At 38.1% G+C, this 14,043-nt stretch overlaps 1 protein-coding gene across 8 annotated transcripts in view; it reads right to left on the bottom strand.

Annotated features, from left to right (window-relative positions):
• Positions 1–342: 342 nt before the first annotated feature.
• Positions 343–14,043, bottom strand: part of FER (FER tyrosine kinase) — a 452,292-nt gene continuing 438,591 nt past the window's right edge. For all 8 annotated transcript variants that reach the window (XR_005235731.2, XM_037984945.2, XM_008014098.3 and 5 more), the window contains 2 exons: positions 10,735–10,857; positions 343–9,644 (listed from right to left, as the gene is read on the bottom strand). Coding sequence is in view for 7 of the 8 variants with exons in the window: in XM_037984945.2 (XP_037840873.2) it covers positions 9,502–9,644; positions 10,735–10,857 (266 nt within the window). In the remaining variant the exon portion in view is untranslated. The remainder of the gene's footprint in view (positions 9,645–10,734; positions 10,858–14,043) is intronic.

Raw genomic sequence — 14,043 nt, forward strand, 5'->3', positions numbered from 1 at the left:
AGGAAAAAAAAAAAAAACACAAAAAAAATCCCAAAAGTAAAACACACAAATCCAGGCAAACAGCCAATCCACCCAGAGAACCGGGACTTGAGCTACATTACAGTTTTGATTTCTAAACAGGAAGCAGTGATTGGACTGTAAACAACACACACCCATTATCATCAGAACTCATAAGCTTAATTACAGAGAAACTGAAAGCTAATAATTTTTATGCACTGTTACATCCCTAGGAGGCCAGTTACCATGGAAATCTTGCCTGCCTTTTCTTCCACTTGGAGCATATTTATATGGACAAGGAAGAGAAATAGAAACATGATGGAAAGATTAAATAAGACAAGGCAGTTTGCTACAAATATTTTACATTTATTATAAGAATACAATAAAGAGGTTCTGCAGACACATGAGTGGTAATTGGTCTATTGGAAAAGAAAAGGCAATTCAAAAATGATCTAAGTTTACAAAAAGATGAAATCATGCTTTAAAAATGTAGAAACAATTAAAAAATATCCTACAATGTTAGCCAAAGTTCAAAGTGTATTCTTTTGAATGTAAAAACTAACAAATAAATAAGTGTTAAATACAGATCTGAGTTAAAATGATAAAAGATAGACAACCAACTGCTTTATATATTTAGCTTTCATCCATTTTTCAGACTTGTTTATAAAGCCAGATAAACCCGCCAAAGCCTTGTTTGTGTTTTCCACTGAACTTTCCAGAAGAAGCACCCTATTTCCAGTGTTTATCCACTTCACAAATATATTATCTTAAAACAACAAAAATGATTAAAGGTGCTTTAGCCTGACATTAAATGGACCATAAATTGGCAAACCACAGCAGTGCTTTGCTCAAAATGCTGCTTGCAGGTGGAATGTCTTTACCAGAAGTGCCTTAGGGCCTCACTCCTACTCCATTATCTCAAACTCATCTATCAAAGGGAAAAGGGAGGAACTTAGAAAAATCATATTTCCACAACCAGTCACTTGAGAGCCCTAGACTAGCGGGTCACCCACAGTCAAATGGCATGGGCACCATTTGTACATTTGGTCCTGGCTTTCAGTTTGCTTGGGTTCCAGAAGAAGTCAGGGCTGTTGCTGGCACGTTGACAACCTGATTTTATTCTTCCACGTTTTTCCTCTGGGCTTTCCCATATGGTTCTATGTCTACGACTTTATATAGTGTTCCAATCTTTTAGGGCCCTTGACAGAAGCAGCTAGACAAAACCAAGAAAAAAAACAAAACCATAACATAAAGCCAGCAGAATCTGCACCACCACCAACCCCCATTCGGATGCTCAATTAGGCCATCTAACTTAATACATTTAAATGTAAATTTATGTAAAATCTATAGGCATCTGACTAAAGAAACTGTTTCAGTGGGAAACCTCAGCGCTCTGTAAAGAATGATGAACAGAAATGGCCCATAAAGATGCTCCTGGCCACTGGTCCACACTGACAGTCTGATCACATCACAGGACGGAACTGGGTAGCTGACATTTTGTATAGTCAAGTGAAATGCTCAGCAGGTGTAAGAGTTTCATGTCTTTGGCCACTTTGGTCATGGATTTGAAATAACTGAGACCCCTCTCGACCAGTTCCCCTTTATCTTTGATTTTGATTTGATGCTTAGAATCTATATTGGGGATTGAATTTAGAGTCATAGGATTATAAAATTTACTTGTTATGGGAAATCTAGACGAACCCTGTAGAACCAATCTCTGACACTAAAGCCAAAAATAGTGAATTCCATTGGAACATGTACATATTCTGTATACTGTACACTGCAGGTACGAGCGGTCTAGAATCTAAGGTGGATTATGACAAGTTCCCTTCTGTTGGACTGGTCTTCTGATTGTTACTGGAGCAAAGCAGTTCACACTGGCATGGCATGAGATAGACCTCTGTAGCGTCTTATAGTCTAAATACAAGCAACGTACTTTAGGTAAGGAGAAAATATTCAAAGTCCCATCAAGCATGGCTCTGGGCACCTTTCTCTCTGCATTTGCTTGCAACAGTCTGGCATTTAAGAGCAGGCAGGCAAGTTTATTTCTACCAAGTCAAATTATTTGTAAAAGGGAAATTCCTACATAAAAGGGTGTGTTTCTTTCTTTCTTTTGGGTTTAAAAATAAAAGCACGGACCGGTGAGCTGGGAAAGACTGCCAGGCCGGTTCTTTTACCTAGGATATCAGTAATACCAGATTCCAGATTCCCTCTCGGCCTCTAAGGCTTTGAATCCAGGTTAGAGATCTGAACCCCCCCTCCCCAAAAGGGGGGCATTTAGTTGTTTCATGAATATTATCCGGGCAACTCAAAGAAGACCCAAAGGTTATACTATTTGACAAGAGCTATATGAAAAATGACTTTGGACTCTCAGTTTTCTCTCCTGCTCAGTTTTTTGCTGCTCCAATGTATGAATTGAGATTTATTTTTTAAGGCCCTCTTAGATTTATCCTGTGTTGCTCAGAACACTGACATTTCCTTCAAAAGAAGGTCTGATCTGGGATCAGATGAATTGCTTAAGTGGTTACAGTTTTTGCAAGGGTGTTCTAACTGATGACAATGGGGTAAAGTGATATTTCTATTGTCTACTTTGGTTACAGTTTGAATCTGGCTTCTTACTATGTCATTTTAGAATCTGGTTTGGATACTATTTAGAATGTGCTTATTCTGATTCTTAGCAAATAGGAAAATAGGTGTGGTGTTTGGCTTTTCAGGAAGAATACTGCTTTGGGGAACTGCAGGGTACAGATTATTTTCATGCAATGGTGCTCTGGGGTCTGTATATCTAGGTAGAATGGCTTATTTTGAACTTAAGGCTTCATATTTGTTGCCCTCTTTTCTGAAGCCTTGGAAAAAACCCTTTAACGTTACACAATTGAAATACTTTCAGACATTTGCTGACAAGAGGAGTGTGAAGAAAACAACAAAAGGTATTGGCAATAGAACAGTGGGATGGAAGAACTGAGTATCTCCAGGAGTTTCAGATAAAGCAATTATTGGTAGTGTTTACACATTTCTTTAGTGGGTAGAGGAGGCCACCTGATCAGCTTACTTGGTCAACAGGCTGCCTCCAGGATACCTCCACTCACAGAAATCTTGCTGCATTAGGAAAATCTCTCAGGAGCTTCTACCGATAGTGTTACTCATCTAACAAGTGCCACCTGATCATCCTGTCTCCACATCTAGGACTCCAACCAGTCTTTGAATTCTAACCTGCACCTATCATGGGGCTTCTCATATACTGAGTGTGTAGCTGGCCTTGTTAAGTAGGTGCCTGGGAGTTCCTTAGAAGGGTAGAGGCCCCGAAGCACCTGAGGAGAAACTCTTTGGTTGAGGCCAATTACAGCATTATTCAATATAAGCTGATGATAAAGGCTTTACTATTTTGGTAAAGCAAAATCTTGAAAAGTGAAAGATGAGAAAAGGAAATAGTAATCAGAAGTCAAATACGGGAAAACCTAGCACCTGGTAGTATTCTCTGCACCTCATATGGTAGATGTTCAAGAAAAACTTTCTGAATGAATACAGCTGAGGGAAAACATAACATTCCACTTCCAGCATCAACACTATCACTTAGAACAGTTTATTACTCTGCAGAACACTTGCATCTTGCTTGCCTCAATAATAATTGCCTCAATAATATTCGAGAAGATGGTTAGAAATTCAGGATTTGTATCTCTTAGAGTGAATTCCAAATGTTCAGTTGTTTTGAGGTTCTTACAAATTTGCTGACAAGAGGAAAGCTAAATCTGTCTTCACGTCACAAACCTGAAAGACATTTTTTTCTTTACTAAAATAAAAAACAGGAGGTTCACAGCAATTTTCCTGAATGCTGGCTATCCTAGACATACGTGTGCCATTACTTGGCTTGCTACTGCTTAGGGAGAGGGCTGAACCACCGTTATGTCTGAGGCCTCACAGAAAAACAGAGTAAGGGTAATAATTCTGGTTAAACAATGGTTACCTCCCGAGATTATAGGGAGCATAGGAAAAATTAAACCAATGTCCAATTCGATGCCCTTGAAACAAGTGTTCTAGAGACTTAAGAGGCATGCACTGTTTAAGGACACACAGCAGGAAGCTCCTCAAACCCTTTGTGAGGGTTAGTTTCCCTTATTGTTATTGCCTTTATTGTTGGCTTTGGGTCATTTTACATTGGTGCTTTGTTACTGCCCTTCATTTCCTTTCAACCTTCCTTTCTGGATGTCTCTTTCTTTTTGTGTCTTACCTTAGGCACCATGACTAGCTTTAGGGTTTCTAGATTCCTTTCCCTCAAATGTTATTGAAGACAAGGAGCACTGCTACTTGTATTCTTCCATTTCTCTGTTGAATACTATGTTTCCCCACAGTAGCTCTCATCATAGTAAGCTCCCTCTGTGGATAACTCTAGGAGCCATTTAGTCAACATTAGTCCAAAGGTGAAATAGGGCTGATCTAAGTGTAGTCTCATTTCGGAGACTTTAGCTTCACTGTAACCAAAGATTTCTAATAATGTGTGGATAATCAGTGATCTTAGCTTAAGAAATATTAAATATAACCAATGCAAATGTAAAGAGGCTTTGGGTAGTGTCTTTGAAAAACTGGAATACATATGACCAAATGCATTAGTTGGGAAAATAATGAGTATAAGCATTGCCCAGCACACAATCATCTCTGAGCTGGGAATATAACACAGCTCCTAACACAATGAGAGGTATTTGGTTTACTCTTGCCAAGGCCCACACACTGGAGATGACTGCTTTTGCTTTAGTTCTGCTGATCTTTTTTATCTTCCACAGGACAGGATCTGGCCTTGTAGCATGTTCTCCTTAGGCTTCCTAATGCCACTGTCCAAATCTTTGTTTCACTTTAATTTTTCCGCACTCTGTGTGGGGGTGCATCATCCTGCCTTGGAATAACTGGTTCCTCCCTCTTTTGCATTTGAATCTGCTGCCTCAGCACCTTATTATACTGAAGCCTATGCTCATCACTTCTATGCAGTTTAAAGTGACTAAGAATCTAGCACATCAGGATTTTTCTGCCACCCAAGAATCTTAGTCCTTATTAGGTGGCTAAGTGATTCCTAATGCCTACACTAAAAGTTCAGAATTTAATCTCTGAATTGGTATGAGGCAGGAGGATGGTTTTTAATGGGGTACTATTTCATTAAATTGAATTATGACTAAGGTATAGTTTATACACCTTCTAGAGGACAGCATTTTTTTAAAAGGGGAATTTTGGGGACTCTAAGAGTGTAGCAAAATCTCCTTCAAGTAGGTCATTCTTGGTACATGAAATCCTGACTTTTAAAATCAGAGTATCTTCATATATGGTTTTGGATTCTTCCAAAATATACAGTATTCAGACTTGATGTGAAACTAATCAAAACATAGGAAAATAAATGAAATTAAAACATTTAATGAACATTCTGATATGTATAAGCAAATCAGAGTCATAAAAGAAGTAACACTATTTTGATGGTAAACTTTCACACTAAACAGTATAATGGAAATGTAATATAAACTCATTTTCATATAAAATCTGATTCCATTTAATTAAGATATTAATACCGAAACAAAACATGTCTTTTCCAATTGTCTGTCTCTCTGCTGCTTATTTTGCACTGTTCTGTTTTGTAGGAGGGTCTGGCTTCCGAAATGCAAAAGCAAGTCTTGCCAGGACTCACAGCACTAACCACAGGCAGCCAATTTTGTTAATAAGAAACATCTAAAATATCACTGATAAACGGAGTATATGTAAAAAGAAGAGGGCTGAGGCAAACAACCCTTTTTCAGAAAATATCAATCTTGAAAAGATGCATGGCCATTAAACAGTGTACACAGAGTATACTAAGTAAGGTTTTCAGGTACATTCTTCCATCTGATGACTCACAAGAATTAATTATAAAGTGGTGTGATTGAAATAACCCTGAACAACTGTGACTTATGATTCAGATATTTGTACTGTTACCTTATAATTTATTTGGATTGTTGCATTTTAATTTTTGTTTATCCCACTACAAGGTCTTCAGTGGGTAGCATATGTTGTAACTAAAACACTTTCTTCTTGACATAATCTAACACTAGTATTGTGAAGCCATAGTTATTTTGTGGTACTAGCCAATCTTCAGAAAAGTTATATGGGAAAACTGAATTGAATATAATATAGATACAAAAACCAAATTATGGTTTAAAGGAAATTAAAACTATTTCAATGACAAAATATTTTGTTTTCTTCTCAAAATAATCCTAAAATGAAAAACAATTGTGAAATGTGCACTGAAAATACCCGAAACAATTAGGCTCCTGGTCTACACTTATCTGCTAATAAGATGTTTCAATAATATTGTATTTGTAATAAAACAGTGAGTTGTGGAAGGAGAATTTTATTGCCCACATTACATTTGGGAGATAAAAGAGAAACAATCACATGAGATCTTTCACTGGTGGTCTCGTGGCAGGATGGGCGGAATAAAGCTTCAGTTTCTGAAAGTTTAAATAAAACCTGTCCATTTTATTTTCCCGGAAGAGAAAGAATATGTTGGCTTTGGCCTTAGATTACATGGGATACAAAATTAATTTTAGGTTTCACATGTTGGTAATAAATGTTAATTTAACAGTGAAAAATGTCTTTCCTTGTAAAATGATGGACAACCTAAACTTTCTCATAAAGGCCCGTTAGTGATTCAAGGTAGGAAGACACCAGCGAGAGACATAGACTGCTTGGGTTTACCTCCCCTTATTTTAATAAATTTAAGGACTTATGAGAGGAACTATGCAGTAGTGATATATCACTCTTGAATAATCCATTAACACAAAGATTTGTGACTGGACTAATTACATCCAGACCAGAAGAAATTTTGGTTACAACTCTTTTCTTACTAAACAAATCACAAGATTTTGTACATTTCTGAAGCTTCCTTTCCCTATATCAACTTGCACATTCTGAACAGTATGTGTGTGCTGCTTCGGCATGGATTAGCCTCCTAAAGCACATAATTCCAATAATTACCAGTGACAGAAGGGCTGAATAAATTATGCTTCAAGCACAACAAAATTAACAGTGAAAAATTGTTTGCATTAGTTTTTCTTACTGCATGTGCCTATATTAAATTTAATATTCTATATGACTGAGAGACTCCCAATAAGTTATTAATCTTGAACTATACCACTGCCTGCTTTAGGACAAAGAATAAAATGGAATTTAAATGCTACACATGTCACGATGTTTTGAAAAGCGTTTTAAATTTAAGCAGAGTAATGATGTGAACTGCAAATTGTAACAGACTGGATGAGTGAAATATCAATGCTGTGTTCCTTCTTTACACCAGAATGCCAGGATTAAGCTTTTGATCTTGTTCATAAAACTAAAGCCAAAAACATCATTTTCTCTTCTTGCTAGGAGCTTAGCATGAAGCCACTATGTGATGGGAGGCTGTTTTCTTTAAACAGACAAAGAATATTATACAGATTCACTTAGAAATACTAAAAAAAAAAAAAAAAAAAAAAAAAAAGGGTAGGAATATCCCATTTTACTCTTACTTTTGAAGGCTGGTAAGCACTTCTGAGTCTGTACTTTGATTTACCATAGTATGTGCCATCAAAAGAAAGTTCCCTTTAGTCTGAATGTACTAATCATTATGTATGTATGAAATTTGCAAGGAGACTGAAATGACAGATACAAGTCACTTTTCTCTTCAGTATTATCTTTCATAATCTAAATTTAAAGTACTGGTGTGAGTTCTGTGCGATGGTACAGGCAGCAAACAGCTGGAGAGGGCAGGAGGAATTTTCTATCCCTAAGCTCTTCCAATGAATGCGGACCAAATAATCACTAAGGTGATGTTTACCAGGACACAGGCCTGAGAACTTATAAAAGGCTTCCAGAACATATTTAGCCCTGAGCATGACCATCTTCTATATATGTATTATCCTGAGAGGCGACTATATACAGATCGTGCAGTTAGTTCCCTAGATAAGAGTTAAGATACAGAATCCTACTTTTAACTGAGTTAGATTTTATCCACGAGACATCTTCAGCACTACGCTCGCATACCTGCCAGCTAATGGTAAGAATGTCCAGGGGGCAGTATAAGGGTCAATGAAGGTGGAAGTCGAAATGGGAGGGCTGTCCCTATGTCATCTTTCTCATTAATATTCACCTGACTTCTAGACTGTCTACTTCATTCACATCTGTCTTGCACCTTGGTAGTGTGTGTGTGCACATGCACACACGTGAATGTATCGGTGAACAAGAATCATGAAATTCTGACAGCTCTAAAAACTGGTAGAAATAAAGGAAATTACATTTTGGAATGCGCCCTCTAAGGTGAAGATGCTTAACTGAAAGTATGCTGTTATTTCTGTGGATTTGTGCTTTGCAGTTTCTCTCAAAATTTTTGTTGCCATTAAGAGGACTCTATGAATTCCTGAAACTTTTCTCAGGACCTTTTTGGTAAATTTAGACCATAAAATAGAATACGTATTATGTGTTTTTAGAATAGAATATGTGAATGTGTGTTTATAAAGGCATAACTCTGATAAGGTGGTTTTATATTTTTACTTTCTTCTTTACTTTTGATAATCATTCTAGCTGCTCTTTTCTCCAGCCCACCCTCCTGTTCAAACCTGTTTCTTGCTTCACAGTTCTCTATAACATCCTTGAAAGGCAACTGCCTCAACTCTAACTTTAACGATGTTTCATGCATTGTGGTGTGTGTGTTTTTTTTTAGTAGAGACAGGGTTTCACCATGTAAGCCAGGCTGGTCTTGAACTCCTGACCTCAGGTGATCCGCCCACCTCGGCCTCCCAAAGTAGGGAGGGGGCTGGGCACTGTGGCTCACGCCTGTAATCCCAGGCATGAGGATTACATGCCTGGGATTACAGGCGTGAGCCAAAGTGCCCGGCCTATGTGCATTGTTTTCTGATGCCCAAAGGAGGAGGAAAATGACAACCTTACGAATAATGTAGGAGCATGATGATTCTTACATTGGGCTTATACCTGGCAAGAAAGAAAAGAAAAACCTCAGGAGGTCCAAATAATTCCCAATATAAAAATCTGTTTACAAATATAATCTTGTTTTGGCAGAGGAGAAAGCCAGCTGTGGTTGGAATATGTACTGCAAACATGGCATTACCAATACTGTTTATAGCACCAACTGAGTAGGGTCTGTGGCATAGGATGGCAGCCCACAAACTGTGCCTGAAGTAGAAACAAGGTGTGAAAAGGATAAATCTTTTATCCTTCACACACTTAGAAGCCTGTGCTTTTCCATTTGCAATGGCCTGAAATGGTAGGATTGCTATGGTTAGCTAAGAAAGCCCTTGGTAGGACTGGCTATTTCTTTAACAAATTTGCGTTTGACTTTTTACAAGTGGAACATACTTTTAAAACACCCAGTTAATAAAAGAAAATGGTAGAAGACTGTCGAAGGTAATGTGGTATAAATTCATTGTTAATGAGGACAATAACGTTACTCTGCTGGAGGACAGAGTCCTGAAGGCTGGGTTTGGCGCCATCCTGCCACTATGTGAGTTTTTTCTTGATGATAGTGAGCTCTTTCTGAAGTTCACTGAACTTAGGGCGATTTTCAGGTTTATAATCCCAACACTTCATCATGATTTTAAAAATATCCTCTGGACAGTTCTGGGGAGCTGACATCCGGTATCCTGAAGACCCAAGAGAAGGAGAACAGAGAATTTAGAATGGAGATAAGATACAGATGTTCACACAGGGCATTATGCAGTTATTAACTTTTAGTACCTTATGCTGTAGTTATATGGAAACAAAACATCCATTTCTGGGGAAGTTGATTTTTTATTTTCTACAGGTGATGCAGAATTCAATATTACAGAGTTGTAGACTTCTAATTCAAAGAACATTTTTTATTTGTTCATTTCTCAGAAAGTCTGATGTAAGATACATACAAATGCATATTTTAGTTGCTCTAAGTATTCACTTTCAGAATTAGATGCTGTGAGCAGTTTTAAAAAATCATCTCTACAACCTATGTTTTTCAAGATGAAGAGAAGATGAGGATTTTGTAAATGTGAATTCAATAGGGAAATAAAAATGAATATGAGTCATATTCTTTTACAGTCTGTTGGTTGGCAGTATTTCAGCAGTGCATTGGGTAGTGTGTGAGAGGTAAGGGAACGTAGGAAGGAAGTTAGAAAGGCATCTTCCTACACCCACTTCTACACCCACGCCCCTCACTGGGGCCCAGACATTAGGGCATTGTATTTTATCACGAGCTTCTTTTTGTCGAGACTGTGCACTACACAAGCGCATGCAAGCATGTCACCATTGCTTAGTTATTCCCATCAGTGGTCTAGGAACCCCAAAGGGTTTCTTCAGAAGTGCTACAATGTTGTCACATTCTCAAAAGCTTCCTGAAGACTAACTACATTTCAATTTGGAATATTATTTAAAAGGAGGTTTATCTGGCATAGAATACAAGAGTTTGAGAAACACCACACTATTTCTCTTAACGACAGTGAACAGCACAACCCTGCCAGACAGGGAAAGGGTGGAAGAAAAGCCTATATACCTCTCGCTTGCATTGGAATCCTTTACATGGTTTGGATATATAAGTAAAGAGCAGAGATGTTAGATAAATCTGCTTCTGAACCCCAGAGATGGTCTCATAACACAGCCAAACAGTATTTAACACCCCCCTCTCCTCAAGCAGACACACTGTAAGCACCGCCTACCCCTGGGGCTGGACATGAACACTAACAATGAATGTATTTGGCTCACCTCTTTCTACTTGCTCTCTTGCTTGTTGATTTGTCATTCCAGGGTACGGACAAACCCCTAAGCTGAAGGTCTCCCAGAGAAGGATGCCAAAGCTCCACACGTCACTCTCCGAACTGTATCTCCCTGGAAGGAGAACCACCACCACAACCAAGTGAGGCACAGTAGACAAGTAAGCGACCTTCCTGTTATGTATGTCTGTGTCAGTCACGCACCACATAACGTTTGGTCAATGATGGAGCACATATATGACAATAGTCCTATTATAATGGAGCTGAAAAATTCCTATTGCCTAGTGATGTGGTAGCCATGGTAATGTCATATAACACATTACCTTTTCTATGTCTAGATACACAAAAACTTACCATTGCATTAAAATGACCTGTAGTATTCAATACAGTAACATGCTATACAGGTTTGTAGCCTAGATGTGTAGTAGGCTATATCATCTAGGTTTCTGTAAGTATACCCTATGATCATGGAATGATGAAACTGCCTAATGACGCATTTCTCAGAGTGTATCCCTGTCACTAAGCGATACGTGACTGTATTTAAACTTACCAAAGGAGGTCGATATGCAGTCTTCCCATTCTCTTTACTGGTTTTATATTCCAGGTCTAGTAATATTACCAATTAAATAAATATTCTTCAGGCTGCTAGTTTAATCAAACCAGCTTCCAAATCACTCTCCCTCCCCTCAAGAATTAATATTCAGCCAGTGCGCAAGCTTACTTTCCCTGTGGTATCTGAGTATCTGAATGAGATAGATGGTTTATATAAAAAAGATAAACGCTTTTACGTATCAATCCTAGGAGATTAACCAAGTTGGATTCCTGCAATTTTGTCTTACGCCGCTTCGTTTTCTTTCTATTAAAAGTACAAACAAACGTAAAGCAATGAGGCAAGTTTCTTCATTTCTCACTCATTGCTGTTTACAGAGGTTCTTATACGCTTAAAGGTCTCATTTTCTCCACTGATAGTTTCATTGACGAAAAATATTTTTGTGTGTTTTAAACAGTAGAAATTAACATAGCTGGCTAATAAAAACGTCTTTAAATTACATGGTGCCCTGTTTTGTTGAAATATCTGGGTGCGCCTGTCTTACTGAGCTACATGAGGTAAGCTCTTAGAATGTTTTTGGTAGTCTCCTAGAGAAGCACAGGGATACAAACCAGCACAAGGTATCTTCTAATCAACGAGGGGAGGTGGATCAGTCTTTTCCAATCTCCAGCCTCTCCAAGAAGCTGAGTTTCCAAGATGTTCCCAACATATTTGTATTTTTCACTTACTTTTACATATACTATCATAACTAAACTCCATTTACAGTGGTGTTAAAGATTTCTTAAATTATTTCATTTTCTATCCCTCAGGTAGTTTCCTGTCTTAACTCCGCCACTGCAGGATTTATAAATGCTCCTCCTCCAAAACTGTCAAGTTACTTTAAAATAGGATGGCCTTTCTTTAAAAAAAAAAAAAAAAGGTACTTAGTGAAAACAAGAGTATGCCTGCCATAATAACGGCTCTGACATCAGAGTGGGGTTGTACTAACTGATTATCAGCTCCGGCTGTGTGAATTAGCTTCCTTCTTAGTAGACAGTAATTATGGACATTCTTGGGAGGAAGATTAATTTTCTTGTCTGCCTATCAACTCGTTTTATGCTTGGCATTCAGTAATTTAATACTTTTCATGAAAGTCATTCTATGGCTACAAGTTAAGACTAATTCTTTAAGAAAATGTCGGTTATACAGACTTGTATCTTATTTTGTAAGGTATCTGGGCAGAGATCAATAAAGACATATATTACATATAAACCAAGATCACACTTCAGATGTGAAAGCTTATAACCTAGCTCTTAAACCTGGATCTTTGAACCTGGTTTTGTTGGGTAATTTTAACAGACCAAGAGTAACTTACAATTGTGTAGAATTTTGCTACTTTTCTATGTCTCATTTGATCTTCACAATACTCTATAGGGAAAAGGTCCTATCGTTCTTATCTTACAAATTAGGAAATTACGTAGAGTAGTAGATGGCTTGCCAGGGTCATGCAACTAATGGCATAACTGGTTGGGAAATCTGCTCACTAAAAATTCTGCCTCCCTCCCATTTCACAGTACTTAGTTACATCATGCTAATATAACTAATTAGAGGATATATCAGCTCCAAATACCCAGGTGACAAAAGGAAAATTTCTGTTCAATAATTGATGATAAATAGATGATTTCTTAGTTGGAGATCAGTATTCTATCTTCCCTTTATAAAAACAGTACCTTTGGTGACAGCTGTCAATAAGGATGGTAGCAATACATGCCAAACAGGCTTTGAGTATTCTACCATTTTGTATTTTTTTTAAAAAAAGTATATGAGAGAGACATATACAAAAAGATTTCTCAGCCATTTATGAGAAAAGTATGAGACTGTATCAAGAGTATTTTCATCTAGGAAGGAGAATGATCTGGCTAGCAATAGGGCTGGGAAGGCCCTTTAGTATTGCTTTTTTTTTTTAAGCCAAATATACAAAAACAACACTTACGATAAAGCCATGACAACAGGTTTAATTCTATGTCCCACTCCCCACTTTTCTTGAGACAGGGTCTCACTCTGTTGCCCAGGCTGGAGTATAGTGGCATGATCATGGCTCTGTGGCTCTAAGGCAGTTTCAGAGAGGTTCCTTGGACTGGAGGTTTCTTTCATCTACCCCAACCCCATACTACATGGGAGACTTGAGTGTTTCACCCATTCTGAGACAAGAGTGAAGAAAGAGTGTATACTACTTTCACACATGAAAGAATTATTGGATTGGGCACGGTGGCTCACACCTGTAATCCCAGCACCTTGGGAGGCTGAAGCGGGTGGATCACCTGAGGTCAGGAGTTTGAGACCAGCCTGACCAATACAGTGAAACCCTGTCTCTACTAAAAGTACAAAAATTAGCTGGGTGTGGTGGCGGGCACCTGTAGTCCCAGCTACTGGGGAGGCTGAGACAGGAGAATTGCTTGAACCCAGAAGGCAGAGGTTGCAGTGAGCTTAGATCGCACTGCTGCACTCCAGCCTGGGAGACAGCAAAACCCCATCTCAGGGAAAAAAAAAAAAAAAAAAAAAAACAAAAAAAAAACCACACTAGGATTGAGTCAATCTTCAGTAATTTTAGTCTGTGGAAACTAAACTTCTCTGGGTTGCTAGGAGAAGGCCTGTAGAGTCTTTCAGGAACTCTCTCATTGGACTGGGTAATAAATACTACAAACATCTCCTATATCAAAATCTCTCCTTCCTTGTCATCTAAATTGTTCTATGTTTTATAAAATTTACTAA

The sequence above is a fragment of the Chlorocebus sabaeus genome, chromosome 23 (genome assembly GCF_047675955.1).
Source record: "Chlorocebus sabaeus isolate Y175 chromosome 23, mChlSab1.0.hap1, whole genome shotgun sequence".
Taxonomy (NCBI): Eukaryota; Metazoa; Chordata; class Mammalia; order Primates; family Cercopithecidae; genus Chlorocebus; species Chlorocebus sabaeus.